Source organism: Colobus angolensis, unplaced genomic scaffold (genome assembly GCF_000951035.1).
Source record: "Colobus angolensis palliatus isolate OR3802 unplaced genomic scaffold, Cang.pa_1.0 Scaffold146, whole genome shotgun sequence".
Classification (NCBI taxonomy): domain Eukaryota; kingdom Metazoa; phylum Chordata; class Mammalia; order Primates; family Cercopithecidae; genus Colobus; species Colobus angolensis.
This window is the reverse complement of record NW_012114555.1, coordinates 4416207-4440321: the sequence shown is the minus strand read 5'-3', so window position 1 is coordinate 4440321 and position 24115 is coordinate 4416207. Positions and strand designations below refer to the sequence as shown.

General features: G+C 37.3%; 1 protein-coding gene across 1 annotated transcript in view; it reads right to left on the bottom strand.

Moving 5' to 3' along the window:
• Window positions 1-24115, bottom strand: part of DHX15 (DEAH (Asp-Glu-Ala-His) box helicase 15) — a 59577-nt gene that overhangs the window by 22353 nt on the left and 13109 nt on the right. The window contains exons 3-6 of the mRNA XM_011935658.1: window positions 22969-23162; window positions 7840-7999; window positions 6297-6515; window positions 794-961 (exon numbers count right to left, since the gene is read on the bottom strand). Of these exons, the coding sequence (XP_011791048.1) occupies window positions 794-961; window positions 6297-6515; window positions 7840-7999; window positions 22969-23162 (741 nt within the window). The remainder of the gene's footprint in view (window positions 1-793; window positions 962-6296; window positions 6516-7839; window positions 8000-22968; window positions 23163-24115) is intronic.

Sequence of the window (24115 nt, the reverse complement as noted above, 5' to 3'; positions counted from 1 at the left end):
TGATCTGCCCGCCTTGGTCTCCCAAAAGTGCTGGGATTACAGGCATGAGCCGCCATGCCCGGCCATAACAGTGCTACTGTTATTAGAGGTCTGCACAGAGTCAACATTTCCCACCTATAGACATTATTACTTGGTGAAGCCTTAAAGAAAATTACAGGCAGAAGGCCAAGGCACCAAAGAAAAAGTGCTTACTTTATACCAAGTGATTTAATAGGAGAAAAGACAGTACTTGGCCAACATCCTCTTTTCTTAACCCATTCTAGCGAATCTTCCATTTGCCAAGGAGGGACTACCTAGGAGAAGCAGTACCCATTCTTACTTTAGGGTCAAGAGATATGCAGAACCCTACAAATGGATATTATTTTGTTGTACAAACCTAGATCATAATCACCCACAACTTAGTCCTTTATAACTGAATGAAGTTTGTATCTCATAAATAATTCTTTCATTATTTTTTTTTGAGACGGAGTCTCGCTCTGTGGCCCAGGCTGGAGTGCAGTGGCCGGATCTCAGCTCACTGCAAGCTCCGCCTCCCGGGTTTACGCCATTCTCCTGCCTCAGCCTCCCGAGTAGCTGGGACTACAGGTGCCCGCCACCTCGCCTGGCTAGTTTTTTGTATTTTTTAGTAGAGACGGGGTTTCACGGTGTTAGCCAGGATGGTCTTGATCTCCTGACCTCGTGATCCGACCGTCTCGGCCTCCCAAAGTGCTGGAATTACAGGCTTGAGCCACCGCGCCTGGCCAATTCTTTCATTATTAAGTGAAATGTTTATAAAGAACATTTCTAATGTTACCTTTCTTCCAATTGCTCCATTCTGTTTTTTGGGAGGTGGAGGCTCAAAAATGCGTTGCTGCTGCTGAGGTGGAAGTGTAGAATACAATGGAATGATTTTAATGTCGCCAACTTCAGGGCCCAAATCATCAACCTCACGCTTTATTCTCTTACAGGCTTCATCAATTTCCTACAAAATAAAAGTGAGTTTAAAAACAAATACTGAAACATTTTTATTTACTATAATCACAGTTCTATGCAGTCTATTTTATGTATGCCATCTTCTTTCACTTCATGGATACCATATTTTCAATTTAGTAACCAAAACTAATTTAGCACATTTCAACGAGATTTCCAAAACAATCCAAGAAACTTTCATTTTTGTATTCAAATGAATATATAACTGCCTTATTTGCATTCCACACCCCTTTTCTTAGAGTCAGATTTCCTAATTAATTGTACTAAAATTGAAATTTCTCACCCAGGAATATTTAAATGCACTTATGACCTTTTCAATTTTCACAATCTAAAAGAAATTGATGTGCTAGACATTTTAAATAAGCCAATTAGGCTTTAATGTCACGTATCACTAATGCAATTATATGGAAGATTTGCTTCATTGTGCCTAATGAGAACAAACACCTTTACAGTATCAACACAGATATTTAAGAACTAGGCTAACCCAAATGTCTTAGAGCAGCTACAATTTTTTTTCTCAGAAAACTACAGTCACACATTGCTTAATGACAGGAATATGTTCTGAGAAATCTGTTAGGCGACTCTGTTGCTGTGTAAACATTCTACTGTATTCATGAACCTAGATGGTATAGCCTATTGCTCCTAGGCTACAAACCTGAGGAGCATGTTACTTAAGTGAATACAGTAGGCAACTGTAACACAATGGGAAGTATTTGTTCATCTAAACAAAGAAAAGGCATGATAAAAATATGGTATAAAAGATAAAAACTGTCAGGCATGGTGGCTCACGCCTGTAATCCCAGCACTTTAGGAGGCCGAGGCAGGCGGATCACCTGAGGTCGAGAGTTTGAGACCAGCCTGGCCAACATGGAGAAACTCCATGTCTACTAAAAACACAAAATTAGTTGGGTGTGGTGGCACATGCCTGTAATCCCTGTTACTTGGGAGGCTGAGGTGGGAGAATCACTTGAACCAGGTAGGCAGGGGCTGCGGTGAGGCGAGATTGCGCCATTGCACTCCATCCTGGGCAACAAGAGCGAAACTCCGTATCAAAAAAAAAAAAGGGTAAAAATCAGTACACCCGTATAGGGTATCTGCCAGGAATGAAGTCTGCAGGACTGAAAGCTGCTGTGAGTGAGTACTCAGTGAATGTGATGGACTAGGACATTCTGTACACAACTGTAGACTTTATAAATGCTGTACATTTTGGCTACACAAAATTTATTAAAAATGTATTTTCTTTTGATATATTTTTCTTTCTTCAATAAATTAACCTTAGCTTACTGCAACTTTTTAACTTTATGAACTTTAATTTTTTTAACTGACTCTTTTGTAGTAACACTTAGCTTAAACACAAACACGCTGTACAGCTGTGCAGAAGTATTTTCTCTTTATATCCTTACTCTATAAGCTTTATTCTAATTTAAAATTTTTTACTTTTTCAACTTCTTAAACTTTTTGGTTAAAAGACCCAAACACACACTTAACCTAGACCCCCACAGGGTCAGGATCATCAATATCACTATCTTCCAACTTTACATATTAACCCACTGGAAGGTCTTCAAAGGCCAGTAACACACATAGAGCTGTCATCTCCTGTGATAACAATGTCTTCTCCTAGAATATCTCCTGAAGGACCTGCCTAAGCCTGTTTTACAGTTAACATTTTTAAGTCGAAGGAGAACACTCTAAAATAATGATAAAACATGTAGTAAACACATAAACCACTAACAATGTCCTATTATCATTATGTACTGTACATAATTGTACATGCTATATAGTACTTTCAAACAACTGGTAGCAAAGTAGGTTTGTCGGAACTAGCATCACCACAAAGCGGTGAGTAATGTGTTGTGCTATGATGTTGCAAGGTTACGTTCAGCTCCATTATAATCTTATGGGACCAGCACCATGGCTATCTGAGAACTTTGTCTTGACCAAAATGTTGTTATGTCGCACATGACTATATTCTAAGGCATTTGCATTCAAGAGGAGACATAATGAATATCAAGACAGAAGAAAAGAGAGAGACAGATTATGTATGACAGCTCTGGGAGACGCAAAGGAACTTAAAAATGGAAGGCAGCACTGCAGACAAATGTATTCCAAATTTTATTGAAGTATTAATTCAATTAAACCCAGAAGCATGTAAAACGCTCACACTATATACTAGGCAGCCTCTCCAATCAATGACCCAATCAGAAGCTACCCTTGTCAACAAATCGCATTTTCCCCCCAAAGGACAATGATACTAAAGGGTGAGGAAGAATTTTAGAACGTTTACTTTATATTTATTTAATGTCCAACTGTGTTTCTGTATCAAAAAACACAAAGTTCCTTAACACAGTAAGAACAAATAAATTACTTTTCACTTATTTCAAACACACCAGTTTTCTTAAAGGTTATCTGTCTCAAAAATCAACACAGAAAATTACTATTAAAGATTCAATGTTAACATCCCCCTTTGAAATCTCAAGTTTCTAATGAAAGTAGATGCTACTCATCTAAATAAAAAACATAACAAAGCGAATAAATATTTTCTGAAAATACTGCTTTCAAATGTTGTATCTAGATTAGAATGCCCCCTGCTGGCATGCAAATAAAAAATTAAGAGTTCTCCAACTTCAAAAATATTTGAACATAATATAAAACTAGGCTTCCAACATTTAAGAGTATCTGCAATTTTAATTTTACTATATATATATGAAAAATAAATGGTCAGAAATCACAAAATATCCAGATTTCACACATTAAAATTTAAGTGCTTAAATTAGACATTTGCTTTGTGATTCCAGTATTTTAAAATGACAATTCCAACTTTGCTGGAAATTAGATTACCCAATCTGCTAGGAATGCATGGAGCTAAAACAAAATGATGACTATGTAGGATATAAAGGCATCTCTAAAATGTGGAAGAAATCCCGTAACACTTACGTTTTTAGATAAAGTCCTAAACAGTTTTAAAACTTGCAATAAAAATTTTCCCTGAGGTTTGCCAAACTTACAAAAAGTCAACACTATCAGCTGAGAATGCCACAAAACTTATCTGCATTTATCAGAATATAAACACAAATAGGTAGAGGAGGAAAAGGAAGTTTCACTGTCCCAACAGCAGCCATCTGCTTAGTCATCAGCAATACTAAGAATAAAGACAGTTCAGGAGTTCTTTATTTAAGGAAAGATTTTTAACTCCAAAAGCAGCAGTATGTTAGTAAATTAATCTGGACCTTACCAATTAACTCACTGCATGTTGAAAAAGAATTTTACTAAGCAAAATTAAAAATAAAAAATTATTTAATTACAATCACTCTTATTTAATTCCTATCTAGGCAACACTTTAAACTGTTCTCTCTCCCTCCCAAATTAACTTAGGTGACTATAGAAGCACTTTTATTTAGGTGGTCAGAATATGTTCTTAAAAACCGGTTTTAAAATTTTATAAGATTACTCAATTTCATGGAGGCTATTCAGATTTATGAAGAAAGGAGTACTGATTTCACAGTACCATTTAACTTACCAAATAAAAATAACAAAGGTTCACAAAAATGAGAAGGTAATATTTACTTTAGACCAGCTCTACTACTAAACACAACAAATGAAATGTAAACAAAACGTTAGGTTTTCTGCTACCTTCTCCCCACAACTCTACAAATTCAAGACTGGGAACCTAAAGATAATTTAAAGAAGCAATGGTATGCATATAAACAGCTGACAACTAGAGTGGCATTTTATTTCATGAAAGACTTACACTCTAGCACGCATCTGAAAACCCTTCAGCTTACTCCCTTCCTTTCCCCAGCTGTGGGATTCACAGTTAAAAAATACTGCACAAAGCTGTCTCAGAGAAAAACCTTTCAGGTCCTTAACCATGAGGCCATTTGATATTTCTGATAGAATCTCAATAAGCTTGTTATCTGAGTATGATGACAACTTTAAATACTGATTTAAAAAGTAAAAATATGGCTGGGCGCAGTGGTTCACGCCTGTAATACCAGCACTTTGGGAGGCCGAGGCAGGTGGATTACCTGAGGTCGGGAGTTCGAGACCAGCCTGACCAACATGGAGAAACCCTATCTCTACTAAAAATACAAAATTAGCCAGGCATGGTGGCGCATGTCTGTAATCCCAGCTACTTATAAGGCTGAGGCAGAAGAATCACTTAAACCCGGGAGGCGGTGGTTGTGGTGAACCAAGATCGTACCACTGCACTCCAGCCTGGACAACAAGAGCAAAACTCCATGTCAAAAATAATAAAAATAAAAATATACTATGCACTTTGGAGGAAGTGAGAAACTAGAGAGACCAGACACAGGAGGACAAAATGATTATCCCAACAGTCTCAATACCACCATTACAGCACAAATGCTGTTTATATGCCATCAGAAAAGCATTTTGGGGCCGGGTGTGGTGGCTTGCACCCGTGATCCCAGCACTTTGGGAGCCTAAGAAGGGCAGATCGCCTGAGGTCCAGGGTTCAAGACTAGCCTGGCCAACATAGTGAAACCCTGTCTCTACTGAAAATAAAAAAATTAGCCAGGCGTGATGGTGGGCACTTGTGATCCCAGCTACTTGGGAGGCTGAGGCAAGAGAATCACTTGAACCCGGGAGGCAGAGGTTGCAGTGAGCCGATAATCATGCCACTGCACCCCAGCCTGGGTGACAGAGACTCTGTCCTCCCTCTCCACCCCAAAAAAGAAAAAGAAAAACCCTTTCGTAAAAGCCTTTTTAAAACTTGGTATTATCCAAATAGCTTCTGAATTTATTTAGCCATTCAAGAATTCCCAAGCACACCTATAAACACCCTACTGAAAATAAGCTTAGAAATGTTACATCTGAGAATACAATTTTAAATGAAGTAAATTCTAACTAAGAACTTTTAGTCATCCTTCCCAACCTTCATGAGCATATGGGAAGACAAAACCAAACTGAAGTGTTTTGATGATGAATAGGCACCCAAGTTCACTCACAAGTTAAATAACTGTATGAGGATAACCTGATTTCAAAGCAGCTATGATGCAAATTCATGCCTCAGCAAAATACCACTTGTATCCCAGGGATCTCCTAACCTGCAATTGCAAAATCTTAAAATTCCAAAGGCATTTAACACTCTTAAAATAATTAACTATAACACAAACTCTAGTGGTATATAAAAGTATTCCTATAGTATACAGATAAAGGGGGTTATATATTTTACATATTAATATAATCAGGTTGAAGAACATTGAAATAAAAAAAATGATTAACATGCCATGTTCTTATGATTAAAGTTGCTACATATTAGAAACAGTATGTCAAAAGTTAAATAATGAAGAAAATTAAAACAATACCTCTTGACCAGTTAAGAAAAGAAGAAGATCTCCCTCCTCCTCTTCACACATATGAATCTGGATAACTGTTCGAATTGCTGCTTCAAGATAATCTCTCTCTGGCTCTGGAGTATAAAAGATCTCAACAGGATGTGTACGCCCAGGAATAGTTAAGAGAGGACAGTTATCAAAGTAAATCTGGAATTTTCCTGCATCTAGAGTAGCGCTCATAACTATAACCTGAAAGAAAACAGTAAATTACTTGAAGCTGTCTTCGAGGGTTCTTATGTGGTCTTAAAGTATAGCAATATTCACTATTCTACGTATATATCACCTATTAAAAAGCCCATGAAAACCTTCAAATAAACTGTGAATGAAAAATCAAATACATAATGGCTAAACTATAGTAAAAGTTATTTACATTTTTAAAAATTTAGAAAGAAAACAATAAATGCATAAACTACAGTATTTCTTCATAAAATACCTTAAAAATCAGATTTTATAAAATTATATGTAATTCAGATTGGTAAAAGAAAACATTAATACGTAGGATAATTACTGCTACCATTATTAAAACTTTGCAAATAGGGAAAAACAGAAAGAAAATGCAAAAAAAAAAAAAAAAACCTCAGTGGACCAGATATAAAAAGAAGGTTCCTCCATAAAATGTTTCACTAGAGTTCTTAATTTCTACTTTCAGGTTCTCACTAAAACCTTGGTAGCACAGTAAGTTTAATAAATAATGACAGTACTCACATTATGCTTTAAATATATTTTTTAAAGCATTGATCTAATTTTTATAAACAAAAACATGCTCAGGCCTCAATTTTTTTTCTAAAGACCCAGAATCTTTCTTGCCAGTGCTGAACCCTTGTTTGTTTGTTTGTTTCTGAGATAGAGTCTCGCTCTGTTGCCAGGCTACGAACCCTTCTATAACACACATATCAACAAGGGATGAGTCTACATTCTAATGAATAGTAAACAAACACAACACAGCAAAAAGGTGAACTTCATAGACTTTGGGGGACAAAAATGTTAGAAAATAGTTTTAGGCCCTTAATCAACATAGTAACAGTGGCCAAGGTACATGTGGTATGGAGAAAAGAAGTAATTCACTAGGGTAAGCGACTACATTTCTAAGGAGCTGCCTGTCCTATGTATAGTTATTTCCACTCTCCAACACTGTAAGTTACAATGGGTGTTTGTGATGAGACAAGGACATGGATCTGAGGGACAAAGATTTGATCCTTAAGGGGGCCTCTGTACTTAATGAAGGGTAGAGTGAGTAGCGCAGTTACACATATATGTTACGAGATTATAAAAGAACTAGGTGGGTAAGAAACTGAGGAGATTTGGCTTAAAAATGCATTACTAAGAAGGGGGAGAAATATACTTAAAGTCTAAAATGAAGACATAGCAAAGCAGAAACAAAACAAGAAGGTACTTACTAGTTCCTTCTTTTACAGGTGATTTCTTACAGTTGGTTATTGATCAGTATGTATTCCCCATTTTTATGCCCACATACACACATATATAATTAAATGGAGAGAAGAAATTACTTCACCTTTAAATCTGATCTCTGTCTTACAACTTCCTTCAGAACACCCATTAGAATATCTGTAGCCAGTGTCCTCTCATGAGCCTCATCAAGAATTATTACACCATAACGCTCCAGGAGGGGATCATTCATAGCTTCACGAAGTAACATCCCATCAGTCATATACCTATATTCCAAAGAACATGTTGGTTAAAGGTTCCTTTAGGTCATTTTAAAACCAAACTTCGTGACAAAAATGAAATGCAAAGACATTAGGTAAATTAAAAATAAACTTCTGCCCCAAACAAATGTGCTACTGTTTCATGATCAATTGCAAAATTAAGTTTCAAGAAAATCTTTTTTAAGAGTATACAACCAAACACGATACGCATTATCAATTCTTGAAAAATATAATACTGAAATGTACTGGGAAGACTTGATATGACCGATTATGGAACATAACGATCACATGGTTTCACACAAATGCCAAGGCAAAATTCATCATTTTCAATTTCTTAAATCTTTTAAAAATATACAAATATTCAACATATAAAACAAACTAATAAACCATTTTAAGTTGCTTCATGTCACACTACTAAAATGTTACCACATGCAAATAAACATTTTTTGTTAAGCCTTAACAATTCCTCACTTAATAAGCTAACAACAGGCTCTCGGTTCAAAAGGGCTGACAGCGCGTGAGTCTGCCATCCTCCTCCCACCCCAAAGAAATAATCTTAACGCACAAAAGGAATTTATTAATAAAAGAAGTGAGACTGAGGGGCAGCATCTACACTAAAGAAATGCTGATACCTAAATGGAAGATAAAAAAACAAATGATGTCAGATTGACCAATGAACCAAAAAGGGAAACCAGGCTTAGTTAGGGATGGCTCAAGTGAAGGCAGCTAATATGGACTCCAGTTATCACAAGAGAGGTGCCACGTAAGAATGAAGGCAATGAGATCAAGGGTCAAGGTTGTATAACTTTGTAGGGGTCAGCTATCTCCTGTCCATTCCACTCTGGTTACTGCTGTTACTATGAAAAAAATCTATTTTCCTTTTGGCACCTGGACAAAACACAGTATGCCTTTAGATTCTTAAGTCACAGCTCATTCAGTTAGATTAAAAACTCATTATTTTATTTACAGATTTTAAAATGGTATTAAAAATCTGAAGCCATCATTTATGATTTCACCATTTTGGCTCTTTTTATGATTAGTCTAACCGAATCTTTCATGGACCAACTGGATATTTTTAGCTAATGCCATCTGTTGGAGCATTAAGTTCAGCAAACTGATAGTATACCACAAAAAGAAGTGAATTCTCTTTATTTCACCTAAACTTAATTCTAAATTTAATAAGCTTTTGGCAAACAAATCCATCTTAACTCATTTAGATGCTTTATGCTTCTTGTCCTTGGTCATATTTTTAAAAATAAACTACCACATTTCTGGGAGGGACAAACAGCATTAACTATAAGGTTATTTTATGTAAGACCAGGAAAGAAAAAACTGCCAATTAAACTATGACTCAGTGCCTTAAAGACAGTAAAGCATAGTGTATGAATCAGCAAGACTATAGCCAGTAGCTGCTTTGAAATTTCTTTGAAAAAAAAAAAAAAAAAGAAATTTCTTTGATCTGAGGACATTTGGTAATTTTTCCTGTCTTTCGATATACCACAGACATGAGATAGGCAATACTCTTGTACATGATCTTAGTAGCAGAACATTACAGCTTCCTCTATTTTGAGTTAACTCTCTTAGCTTCAATAGAGCTGTCTGTTGATTTGCAGGGCAAAACAAAATGGACTGGTTACTCTTCCAACATTTGCTCAAATACTAGCATATTCACACCCTATTGCTCCATTTCCCAGTCTCTTGATACTCAGTACTCATTTCAACATGGAATCATAGTGTAATATTTAATATTTTTGAAGGCATTGAAATTAGCAAATCCTCTCAGTATATACAGACCCAACAACTCACATTCTTTGAGGTGAAAATACGTACAGCTAGATCAAGTTCAAGCATTCACAGATAATAATTACCAAACTGCCACCAACTATAAGACCTCAGTAGATTGTAAGATACATTGTAACTTCAGACAATAAAAACTTGAGAACAAAGTCACAGAAATGACAAAATATGACTTTAAGTTGAAAACTTCTTAAAAGTGGTTTTAAAAGTCACCTTCTTTATTTTGATCCTTTTTCTCCTCACATTCCTCAAGCTTTAACCAATCACAACGATATGGAGCAGAGGTAACCAACAGACATTCCTTTTTATTTTTCTAAGGGAAGAAATGTTACAGATGGCAGACTAAAAATACTATAAGTTAGATTAATGGAAACATTTTATTGTGCTTTATTAACTATGCATATTGCAAGTACTAAGTTAAATGGCCAAAACTTCTGTCATCCACAGACAATTCTTAATGGTTCCTCACCACTGACCATCACCCAGTGATCCCATTCCATGAGGTGCTGCACTTAATTACTTCTTGCATCACCAGTTAATATGGGATATTGCTGTTTGTGCAATGAAGAACTTCAAGAAAAATGAAATTTTAAAATTTGGAAGGTCTCAAGAATACAGTCAAACTTACTTCTTTCCCAGTGAAGAAAACGAAAAAATCATAGTTAACTTTTACAGATTCCCAAAACCAGTTACTAAGACTAGGTATCACTGTACTGATTCTCAGTCCTAAGTCTCTACTACATTAACACACTCTCCACAACGTCCCAGATAAAGGAATACAGTGTATATACAAATTTAATAGCAAAAAAAGGTATTTGAAAGATATGCCTAGGTCCTAACCTCTGTTACTTACCAATGTGACATTATTCAGAAATACGGTCTTTGCAGAAGTAATTAAGTTATGAATTTCAGAAAAGATCACCCTGAATTTAGAGTGGGCCCTAAATCCAATGATCAGTATCCTTATAAAATGTAGAGAGGGAGATTTGAATACAAAGGGAAAGCCATGTGAAGATGAAGACAGAGACTGTGGTTATAAAGCTACAAGCCAAGGAATGCCAAAGACTGTTAGCCACCACCAAAAGCTAGGAGAGAATCATGAAAGACTGTTGCCCCTTAGAGCCTCCAGTTGGAACTAGCCAGCCAACATGCTGTTTTTGAACTTCTAACCTTCAGAACTGTGAGTGAATGAATGTTAATTTTAAGCCACTTAAAAAAAAAAAATAGAAACAGTACCTGATGATTTGCTATATTGTTAAATGCATGAAACCCTCTGCTTAACAACAAAAAACTAGCTTGACACAGAACTCAGGAAAGGCAGAACCAGGTACTGGAGATAAAAACTATAGTCCTTGGCCATGCGCGGTAGCTCAAGCCTGTAATCCCAGCACTTTGGGAGGCCGAGACGGGTGGATCACGAGGTCAGGAGATCGAGACCATCCTGGCTAACACGGTGAAGCCCCGTCTCTACTAAAAAATACAAAACACTAGCCGGGCAAAGTGATGGGCGCCTGTAGTCCCAGCTACTCAGGAGGCTGAGGCAGGAGAATGGCGTAAACCCAGGAGGCGGAGCTTGCAGTGAGCTGAGATCCGGCCACTGCACTCCAGCCTGGGTGACAGAACAAGCCTCCGTCTCAAAAAAAAAAAAAAAACAAAAACAAAACTATAGTCCATTTTCCTTTATGTAAGAGTCAAGTTTTACTACCTTTCTTAGTAGTAATGAAATCTTTATCCAGGCTAAGGAGTGAGTCACAAGAGTAAAATTTTAAGTTTGAAGTTTCAATAACGAAATAATAAAAATGCCACAGGATAGTCAAACTCTACACTTTACTGGGTGCCTTACCATCTACAGTGTTTTCCGACTGTTTTAGGGCAGAGACTCCTTTAAAAAGTTATTAGCATCACCTGGGAACTAATAAGAACTACAAAACTTGAGTCTCACCTCAGATCTACTTAATCAGCAATTTTGAAGGTGGGGCATAGCAATCTGTGTTCCAACAAGTTTTCAAGTGATTCTGATGACTGCTAAAATTTAAGAAACACTAGTCTAAATCGAACAAGAAGCAGATTACCTAAAGTAGATGCCTAAAGTAGCAAAAACATCCTTGGAGTATGTAACAGTTCAGCTTTTCAATTGTGACTGCCTAATAAAATATACCAAAAACCCAATGTACTGTATAGTATCAACCCAGCTTACGTACTTTTTTGCAACAGATACATGTAGATGGCGTAGTATAACTACAAGCCAACTGCCAACTATGATCTCGGCAAGATGACAACACCTAACACATCACTAATTCTGATTTGAACAAACCATGGTAAAACATTACATCCTGCAAATATATTACTTATTTATATTTTTGTATTTACACATGTATGTGTATATATATGTGTGTGTGTATATATATATTTTATGAAACATTGCAAAAAATTATAAACTAAGCCTCAGAAAGGCAAAAAATCATTTTTCTAAAATGAAAACCAGAAATCCCTACCTCAAACCTTATGATCCCTCCCAGCAAAATTCCAGCTTGGTTAAATGTTTAAAACAAAAACAAAATAGTGAAATACATGGATTAAATTATTTAAAACAATATTGGGCAGGGTATGATGCAAAACCTGGACATAATAAAGATGGTTAATTCAATACGTGTACAAAATTCAAGTCTCTGTGTTTTGTGAAGTGTTATAAGGCAAAGAAACAGATGACAAACTGGGCAAAAATTGCAACTTATATCCAAAGTGCTAACTCCGTTATAAGTTCCTACAAATCAATAAGAAAAAGGCCAACCCACTACAGAAAGATGGGCAAAGCATGAGGAGACACCTAATTCTATCAATTTTATAATACTGCACATTTGGTCAAATTTAAATTCTCTGAAACTGAGATGCATTTTAAAATAGCACCTTAAAAACAGCTGTCAACTACGTAGAAATCCTGAGAAGATGAAAAAAGCACCAGTCTCCGATTCCAAAAAGAAATACAAATGGCTAATATACAAAGATGTTCAATTTCACAGAAAATAAATGCAAATTAAAACCATAAAGAGATCCCATTTTTCACTTACAAGATTGACAAAGATAAAAAGTTTTATAATGCTGAGTTGGCAAGGGTAAAGAAACAGATGCTCATTTGCTCATTCCTTACTGGTAGGAGTATATAAAAATCTCTATAGAGGGCAATCTGCCAAAAGCTGATAAAATTCAAGTATACTCTATGACCCAAACAATTTCCCTTGTAAGGAATTTATTTCACAGAAGTGTGTGTGTGAAAAAAATGTGTGTGCAAGTTTGTAAGAGGATACTGAGGACAGCAAATGTTTCTAATAGCAAAAACTGCAAATAAGAGTTTCCATCAATAGAATTTGTTAAATAAGGTACAATCATAAATGCTATGCAGCCATTAAAAATAAAGCAACTTGGCCGGGCGCAGTGGCTCAAGCCTGTAATCCCAGCACTTTGGGAGGCCGAGACGGGCGGATCACGAGGTCAGGAGATCGAGACCATCCTGACTAACCTGGTAAAACCCCGTCTCTACTAAAAATACAAAAAACTAGCCGGGTGAGGTGGCGGGCGCCTGTAGTCCCAGCTACTCGGGAGGGTGAGGCAGGAGAATGGCGTGAACCCAGGAGGCAGAGCTTGCAGTGAGCTGAGATCTGGCCACTGCACCCCAGCCTGGGTGACAGAGCAAGACTCCGTCTCAAAAAAAATAAAATAAAATAAAGCAACTTAAAACCACAATGAGATACCATCTTATACCAGTCAGCATGGCTACTAAAAAGTCAAAAAATAACAAGGTTGTAGAGAAAAGGGAATGCTTTTCCACTGCTGGTGGGACTGTATTAGTTCAGCCATTGTGAAAAGCAGTTTGGCAACTTCTCAAAGATTTAAAATAGAATTACCAGTTGACCTAGCAATTCTATTACTGGGTATACAGAATATAAACCCTTCTACCATAATGACACAGGCATGTGTATATTCAGTGCAGTACTATTCACAATAGCAAAGACAAAGAATCAACTTAAATGTCCATCAAAAGTAGAATTCGTTTTTAAAAGTAGCACATACACACAATGGAATACTATGCAGCCATAAAAACATGAGATTATGTTCTTGTGGCAACATATATGAAGCTGAAGGCCATTATCCTAAGCAAACTAACACAAGAACAGAAAACCAAATACCTCATGTTCTCAGTTCTAAGTGGGAGCTCAACTTTGAGTAAATACGGACACAAAGGGAACAACCAACACCAGGGCCTACCAGAGGGTGGAGGGTGGGAAGAGAAAGAGGAGCAGAAAAACTACCTGTCAGGTAACTGCTTATTACCTGAGTGGCAAAGTAATCTGTACACCAGCCTGTAATCTCAGCACTTTGGGAGGCCGAAGCAGGTGAATCACTTGAGGTCAAAGTTCAAGACCAGTCTGCCAACATGGGGAAATCCCATCTCTACCAAAAAATACAAAAATTAGCAAGGTATGGTGGCATGCACCTGTAGCCCCAGCTACTCGGGAGGCTGAGGCAAGAGAATCGAATCGCTTGAACCCAGGAGGCACAGGTTGCAGCGAGCTGAGATTGTGTCAATGCACTCCAGCCTGGGACAGAGTGAGACACTGTCTCCAAAAAAAAAAAAAATCTGTACACCAAACTCCTACAACATGCAATTTACCTATACAGGAAATCTGCACACATACCCCTGAACATAGAAGTTAAAAAAGCATAAATAAAGCAACTTGAAAAAGGCATCTATCCAAGTAAATAGATTTACTGTTTTCCATATTACCTAGGAAAGCTTTACAATACACTCAGAGAATTACATGGAGTGATGAGGAACGATGATGAAGGAAATAAAACACACAGAGGTTAAGAATACATACTTGTTGCAAGACAAAACTGGGTTTAAGTCCCTGTTTTCCTATTATTGTCTGATCTTGGAAAATTTCTTCTGTAATGTTCCCTTTGTAAAAATGTGAACAGGGTAAAACTTGTTTAAAATAAACAAAACAATGTACATATATAAAGTCCTCAGGACACTAACTGCCTGGCACTTGGGAAATATTCAATAAACAGAGTTCTATACCACACTCATATAAACTAGCCTCCACGTAATTCATAAATCCTTGGGATAACCATATACTTTATGAAACATAATGAATATATACATAATCCTGTCTCCATCAGTTGAGTCAAGGGAATTACAGCTGACATGAAATGATAAACCCCAAGCATAGAAAAGAGAGTCATATAGATGAACACTAAGTCGTATGTTTCAGAAGTTTAGAACAAGATGAATCTCACACACACACAAAACTATCAAATCTGTGAGACAACTCTGAAAGACTTAAAAGAGCCTAAAAATCAAGCCTTCCAAAAGACTGAATTATCTTAAATTCCAGAAAAACTTGTGTATTTTCTAAATGTCTGACTTTAAATTCCAGCTTTAGAATTAAATGGAATTCCAAATGACCCATACTCAACAAAATGGTGTTGGTTAATGTTAACAATAAATGAATCTATAGGTCTTCTGTTTAAATGTCCAGGTATAATTTTTCTATTTACAACTGATTTTTTAGATTAACTCACTGAAATCTAGTCAACCCAAATGAGTGCCTCTATTTAAAAAAAAAAGCTTATCAGCATTAATATGCCTAAATAGGTTCATGTGTAGTAATTTCTTTATATATATAAAGAAATATATATATATATGTATATGTAGGTATATATTTTAAAGAGACAAGGCCTTGCTATGTTGCCCAGGCTGGAAAGCAGTGGCTACTCACAGATACAATCCCACTACTGATCAGCTGTGACCTGCTCATTTTCCAACCTGGGCTGGTTCACACTTCCTGGGGCAACCTGGTAGTCCCCCACTCTCAAAGGAGCTACCATATGGATGCCAAACTAGCACGCTACATCCCAGAACTCTTGGACTCATGCAATCCTCCTGTCTCAGCCTCCCAGAGTATTGGGATTACAGGCATGAGCCTGTACTTTGCATGAGCACCTGGACTTGTTTACAACCTTAATGTCTATGCAGCCAAAAGAAGATTAAACTACTTTTTTGGGTAAAAACAGGTCACTCAAATGGTAGAGTAAGTTGTTGATTCCATCTGTTAAATGCATTAAATGATCACCTAGAATATACATGTTCTCATTTTAATGATTTAAAACATAATTTTTTACTATTTTCCATGTTCAACATGTAGGACATCCCAGGAACTACAAGTTTTTGGTAGTTCAGAGTTTCAAAAGTAGACCATAAATCCTTTTGATGTCATATTTGTGAAGCTAGACTTTTGATAGTTGCTGTTTTAAAAAGTATGAGGCAAACATCAGTATAGAACAGGAAATAAAAGAGGTAGTGTTCAATCTGTTATCAAGGTTTGAGAAACTGTGAGTGATCAAATAGCATTAACACACTTAGTAAATAATAGTGGTTATTTAAGAATGAAATAACTTTTCTTTCAATGTATGTATATTATTTTTTAAAAGAAACATAAATAGTTAGGTTATTAGGACCCAACTACTTTGTAAATGGAACTCTGAAATAGTTCTTCAGGCCTGGGATACTATGACAAAATTATTGAGACATTAAGCATGCTGTCAATTAAGACAGTGTGGGAACTTCAACCTTACTGGAAACCAGCTCATCTACCTAGAGTATCAGGAAATGATTGATACTATTTGCTACTGGCTAGTCCATCTGCCTATCAAAGTCTCTCCATCCTTCTCAACTCAGATGAAACACCTCCTCCTCTGTGAAATCTCTATACATTCAAATTACCTTCTTATTGGCTTGACAGCTTACCCTTCCCAACCAAGTCAGTGAAGAGCCAGTGATATTAACAGAGTCCTTACATAATGTTTCTTTTATTGGTGAAGAAATAAACAAAGACAGGCTCTAGTTCAATCTGTTATGTTCTTAGCAACCATATTACACAATATGAGCAACACTAACTTACTGTAATCCCAACAGCACTACATATAGCAAAATACTGGTTACAACGACAAACTACTAGACGTAAATGTTCACAAGGAAAGGGAATATATTTTGAATAACTTAGAATCTACAGTGTTTCAATGTTCAATACATCAAACAGGGCAAAAAGGAAACATCAAACCCTGGATTCTTAAGAAAGAGCTGAAATGTTTGAGACCACAATCAAAACATACAGCTTTGTTAGTGTAAACAGCTAAAATACATTTAGTATGTGTTTCAGAGCTAGATACCTAATCAAGAAAAAATGCCTAAGTTAACAATGGAAAATAAAGACAACTAAATAAAGATACACTGCCTATTCCTCAAATTTTCACAAAAGGGAATATTCTTTCATCCTCAACAGAACTCACAGAAAGCTAGAATGAATGTGTAGGTTCTACTTAGTATTTTGTAAGATATTGGCACTGTATAAACAAAGAAAACCTTCTCTATCTAATCCTACGTACAAAGGTCAAATTTAACAAAATATGTAGAGCCTCTGTAAACCAAGTTAGCTTTCTAGGAATCAGCAAAAGCCAAGAGAATTCTACTTCTAGGGTGACCACAGTAACTTTTTAGTCCTCTTGTAGAAACTGCCTAAGTGTTAACCACATTTATCCTTTATTCCCACCTCTTTTTAAGAGTCCAATAAAATTACCCTTACCTAACTTACGTGCTACACATGAATTAGAACCAAGACTGCCACATAACAGATGTTCAATAAATTGGTTTATAATTGTTTGTATAATTAACGGTCCTTAAAGTGCCACATCTGTTTCACCTTTACCTCCAGCCCTAAGAGCACACTTGAATTGATTCATTCCAGTGACATGTCAAGGTTTAAGTTTACGTCCCCAATTGTAAATCAATTATTGTGCTAAAAAGAACTTTATTAAATTGGTTTTCTAAGTCCCTCTCTAACTGGGTCAACTGGTTAAAAAGATCCAATTATTTCTCCAACTGGAAATCTACCATCATCACCAACAGCAGCAAGAATCAGCAATGCTGACTGACACACCCCTAAACAGAGTGTCATAAATGACGAAGAGTTGTACGCAGACTACTATATCTTATCTCAGAACAACTGTATCAGGTAGTTAGTACCAGTTCCATCTTCTGAAAAAGAAGTAAGCACATGAGGGCTACTTAACATATAGTTAATGTCACAGCTAATAAGTGGGCAGAGCTAGGACAACTCAGACACTGACCCTAGAGGCTATGCTCTAGGATCTATTTCCTTTTGGTTCTCTTCACAAGCCACCTTTTTTTTTTTTTTCTTAGAGAGAGATGGAGTCTTGCTCTGTCACTCAGGCTAGAGTGCAGTGACACAATCCTAGCTCACCTCAGTCTCAAACTCTTGGGTCCAAGTGATCCACTCACCTTATCCAAGTAGCTGGGACTACAGGTACATACCACCACACCCCACTAATTTATTTATATGTAAATCTTTTTGTAGAGCCAGGGTCTCACTATGTTACCCATCCTGGACTCAAGTGATCCTCCTGCCTCAGGCTCCCAAAGTGTTGGGACTACAGGTGTGAGTCACTGCTCCTGGCCTCAAGGTATTTTTAAACGAAGCTGTCTTGTTGGAAACCCACTCTGGAATCTGCATAAGTAGTCTTTATACAGTTAGTGCTTCAGTCAACTGTTTCCAGAGGCACCAAAGAATCTGCTATGGCAATGCCCTGTAATTCCCTATCCCATAACCCCTGTTCTGGCTAACCATTACTTTAAATTCAACCCTTGACTTAAATTCCAACTTCTTGGCTGGGAGCAGTGGCTCACGCCTGTAATCCCAGCACTTTGGGAGACTGAGGTGGGTGGATCACTTGAGGTCAGGAGTTTGAGACCAGCCTGGCCAACATGGTGAAACCCCATCTCTATTAAAAATACAAAAAGTAGCCAGGCATGGTGGCACGCACCTGTAATTCCAGCTACTTGGAAGGGTGAGGCACGAGAATCGCTTGAATCCGGCAGGCGGAGGTTGCAGTGAGCCGAGATGGCACCACTGCACTCCAGCCTGGGTGACAGATGAGATGAGACTCTGTCTCAAAAATAAATAAATAAATCCAATGTCTTCCCACCTAAACTTATTCTCAAATCATTCTTTCATATAAACACCCATATTCTGCTTCAGAAGGTTAATTACAATGTCAAACTTTTTATTACATTTTTATTTGCTTTAACAAGGACAGGGACTAGATTCACTTTTCATTATTATACCTAGAACTGCCCAACACATAGAAGGTACTTAATTATTAGCTGACTGACAAATCATTACATGTATAAATTATTAGATTCCTTCAACATAAAAATCTCTAATTTTATAGCGTAGGAAAAAATAAAAGGAAGCGTATCACCTAAAATAACAGTAAAATTACCTACCAAATTAACTTCAACCATTATGTTTTCCTACACATACAAGATTATTAAATTGTTTTCTTCTCTAAAAAATTACCAGCTCCTTCAAAAAACAGAAGGTGATTTCCTGAATTAAAATATGTTACAACCAGGCTGCATGTGGTTGGGTGCCTGTAATCCCTGCACCTGCGGAGGCCGAGGCGGGCAATCTCAAGGTCACGAGTTTGAGATCAGCCTGGCCAATATGGTGAAATCCCATCTCTACTAAAAATACAAATATTAATTGGGCGTGGTGGTGGGTGCCTGTAGTCTCAGCTACTTGGGAGGCTGAGGCAGGAGAATTGCTTGAACCTGGGAGGCGGAGGTTGCAGTGAGCTGAGATCATGCCACTGCACTCCAGCCTGGGCGACAGAGCAAGACGCCCTCTCAAAAAAAAAAAAAAAAAGTTACAACTACAGAAAAATGCTTCTTAAAATCCACTGCAAAAGGGCTACACCAGAAGCCAACAACCTCTCCTTCCTTATGTCAAAATGAATCAGGTTCTTTTACACTGACTAGTCACAGATACAGCAATATATTGTTCCCTGATTGGTCAGCTATTTAGGTATTTCATTGGGCTTTTTCTTCATAATTTCCACTCCAAGACAACAGGAAAGTATTCTGCAAAAAGAATGTTTCAGAAGAAAAGGATGGGGACAAGCAAACACATAAAAATGGAAATATAAAAACCATTTAGGAGTGGCAGTTTTGTAAACTTACTTGTCCACTGAGGTGGGGTAGCCACTTAAGGCTAGACTAACAGAGTGTGCACTAAGTTATACTAGATCCAATCTTCTGAAAAGAGCACAGTATGAGATCTACACCCTAAAATTGATGAACAGGTATCCCAAACACTAAAGAAACTATCTTATGGACCCTTAATCTATATGGGGACAATTTAAAGAGGTATTATTTAGCTAAAATGCTCTCAAACTATGGTTAAATTCTGTGCTCCTCAAGCAGAATCTGCCTAAGTTAGCCTCTTTACCATCCTAGAGCGAAAAAGTTCGCCCTGGCTACACAATGGATACATAAGCATTTTATATCTATACATGAAAAGAACTACATTTAATGAAACATTCCCATTAGTTAAGTTCTTCCTATTAAACAGCAAAGAGTTACATTTGAAATTTTTAAATTTTAAGCTTACTGTAATAATACACTTTTTTTTTTTTTTTTTTGAGACGGAGTCTCGCTCTGTCGCCCAGGCTGGAGTGCAGTGGCCGGATCTCAGCTCACTGCAAGCTCCGCCTCCTCGCTCTGTCGCCCAGGCTGGAGTACAGTGGCCGGATCTCAGCTCACTGCAAGCTCCGCCTCCCGGGTTTACGCCATTCTCTCGCCTCAGCCTCCCGAGTAGCTGGGACTACAGGCGCCCACCACCTTGCCCGGCTAATTTTTTGTATTTTTTTTTTTTTAGTAGAGACGGGGTTTCACCGTGTTAGCCAGGATGGTCTCGATCTCCTGACCTCGTGATCCACCCGTCTCGGCCTCCCAAAGTGCTGGGATTACAGGCTTGAGCCACCGCGCCCGGCATAATACACTCCTTTACTTACATTACTTAAAGGCAACACCAGGTGAGCTCCTAAAAGAAACCCCAATAAGCTTACCCTGTCTTAAAAAAGCTTTTAAAAGTAGTTATAACCTCTAGAAATTGCTCCATAAAAAAAATTACTATGCCAAAAATACTTTGTTTGAACTATAAAATCTGTTACTTGTCATTCCCTATGAAGTGAACCAAAATCTTTCAGAAGTACGCATCTTTTGAAAGCCTATCCTCCATCCACTTCCTACTACACATACACACAGCACAATATTGCATAACTTTCTTGCATCCCAATTTCCAAATTCTGTTCTCAACTGTGGCTTACCAAGAAAAACTCAATGCAATGTGAATCAAGTCAGAATAATGATATTCCTCCTAAAGATGAGTAAAATCTCCCCCTTATTATCCTTAAGTCCTTGACATTATCTGCGTTTCAAAGTAATCTAACATAATGAGCTATGATTTTGCTTATGTAATTATTGTTAATTATACTATAATTACCAGTGATCAATAACATGGTATCACCAAACTACAAGAATTTATTCAGTGAAGATTAAGGTTTAAGTAAAAAATATGCCCCATAAAGTCGTAACGATAAGCTTATTTAAGTATTTTAAAGTTCAACTGCTATTAAATATCACGCTGAATAAAAAGTTCTAATAAAATTAGATAAACCAAAGAATTAGAAAAAACTGACACAACTATTGAATGAAGACTAGATATTTTGATCAAATAAATTGTTTTAAGTTATGACAGCTCTGTTTTAAGAAACTATCTCAGAGATACACACTGAAATATTTATATATATAATTATTTGGTAATAGGATTGCTTCGAAATAACATGGGACAGGCAAAGGGTTTGGGGATATGAATTAAGTAAGATTGAAATAGTTAAAAATCGGTGATAAACACAGGCAGTTTATTATTCCATTCAATTTCTGCGGCCGGGTGTGGTAGCTCACGCCTGGAATACCACCACTGTGGGAGGCTGAGGCGGTCGGATCACGAGGTCAGGAGTTCGAGACCAGCCTGGCCAACACAGTGAAACCCCATCTCTAATAAAAATACAAAAAGTTAGCCAGGCGTGGTGGCACATGCCTACGTCCCAGCTACCCAAGAGGCTGAGGCAGGAGAACTGCTTGAACCCGGGAGGTGGAGGTTGCAGTGAGCCAAGATGGCGCCACTGCACTCCAGCCTGGGCAACAGACTGGGACTCCATCTCAAAAAAAAAAAAAGAGAGACTCTTGTTTCATTTATTCCATTAACACTATATATCTCTCTGACAACAAAGACTCATATCACTGCCTACACAATGCTCCAAAATGGTTTTTAAAAACCTCAGGGAGAAGATTACATAGATATGATTTTTTATTTTTATTTTTTTAAAGAAATGTGGTCTTGCTATGTTGCTCAGGTTCAAATGCAGTAGCTATCACGGCATGATCAGAGTGCACTGTAGCCTTGAACTCTTGGCCTCAAGCAATCCTCCTGCTTCAGCCTACCAAGTGGCTAGGAATAAACAGGCATATGCCACTGAGCCCCACTCAAACAAGTCACGTTTAAAAGGACTTAAATGTCACATAAATACAGAATAAGCAGAAGCAACCAGAGGGAAATAAGACTTGAGAAAGAATCATTATCAGGTAGCATATATCTCAACCTATGCAGAATGCAAGTGTAAGACAATAAAAAGTTGGTAGAGTTAAAACATTAGAAAGCTCAATATGGTAGTCAATCACCTGCACCACAGCTACAGAGGAATGAGGTCCTAGAGGCAGCTCTAAGAGTGTGTTATGGAACAAGACTCCTCTTTTTAGCTTATAACAGATACACGGTAATAAGTGCACAATTAACATTAAAAGTCCCCTCTCCCCTAAATAAATCATATCCCATCCTACACATTTCTTCTAAAAGTAGTTATCTTTTACTAAGACATGCCACTTTCCTTTTCTTTCACAATTAAGTCATACGCCATTGTGTCTACTAAAACCACACATTTTACAGTATCAGTAACATTTCACCTAAAATGCAGAACCAAGTAACTAAAATCTGACCTTTGAACTTCAATTTCTACCAAATAGCTATATATTACCAATAATCTATAATTAAAATAAGGTCATGTGGTAAGTCTAAGAAGGCCTACTTTGGACAATTCTAAATTTGGATGACATAAGCCTGCACTAGCAAAGTCTTCTACCTAATGGCAGAAAATGGCAAGCAGAGAAAGAAAAGCATCTTTAAAGACATAGTACTTACTTAAGAATGGTTTTCGCACTACTGCAGTCTTCAAATCGAATGGAGTAACCAACTTCCTGGCCCAACATTACATCCATTTCATCAGCAACTCTCTGAGCCACACTCATTGCAGCCACTCTCCTGGGTTGGGTACAGGCAACTCCTCTCTTGGGTCCTGGTAATGATCGCATGTACTCCACACACCACTGCGGAATCTATCAAATAATTTCACATTTAAATTAATTCTATTCTGCCTGCATATCAAGCATATGTAACATAAAACACTTTATCTCATTCCAATGATTTAAAAACAAATTCAATTAGGCAAATGACAAAAAGATTTGTGACTCAAAACTTGTAACAACACAAGCTCTCTAAACCAAGGAACAGTCATGTATAATACTGATATGACACATACTCCTGAGCTGGGTATACAGAGTCAGAGATGTACTCAACAGGGTGAACTATCCCATCATGAAGTATTTCCCTATGCAATTTTAAAAACTCCAACTTACTACAAATTCTACTTTATAACGTTTCTAAGAAAGTGTAACTTTTAAATTCTTATATAATTTGAGTTGCAAAATCAAGTAGAAATCATATCCCCTTGTAACTCTGAAGCTGTACTTGTATTTAATTCAATTCAAATTTGGTTGATAAGCCAGCAGAACCTAACTCTTAGCACCCCGCTCTTTGGTAATCCTATCCTTTTCCCCTCAGGAGCAGTATGCACAATGGCAGCACCTTAGGTACCATCTTAAAGTCAATTTTAAGAACTGCCAGTCTCAAATTTAACAGGACCTAGAGCAGTACCACTTTGTTAAGGGTGGCCAAAGGGGCGGGGGACCCCCAAGCACAACAAGTTAAGTTGGGTGCCTTGATGGTAGTACATTTCCCCCCCAGTTCCATTATCAACATAGCTAATGGATTCCCCAGTTTTACAGTTTTCCAGGCACTTAACTGGAAAAGAACCATGGGGAAAATGTAAGTGCTCACATTAAATGGAAATCCACTGCTGGAAGAGCATAATTGGTTTACATCAAAGCTTCCAGAAGCCTATCAGACTCTAATGCTACAGGAAACATGGAGTTTTCTGCACAGTATCAGTACAGTAAAACTGATGAAGCATATTGGTAGCTGCACTATTATTACATTTTAGTTAGGTTGC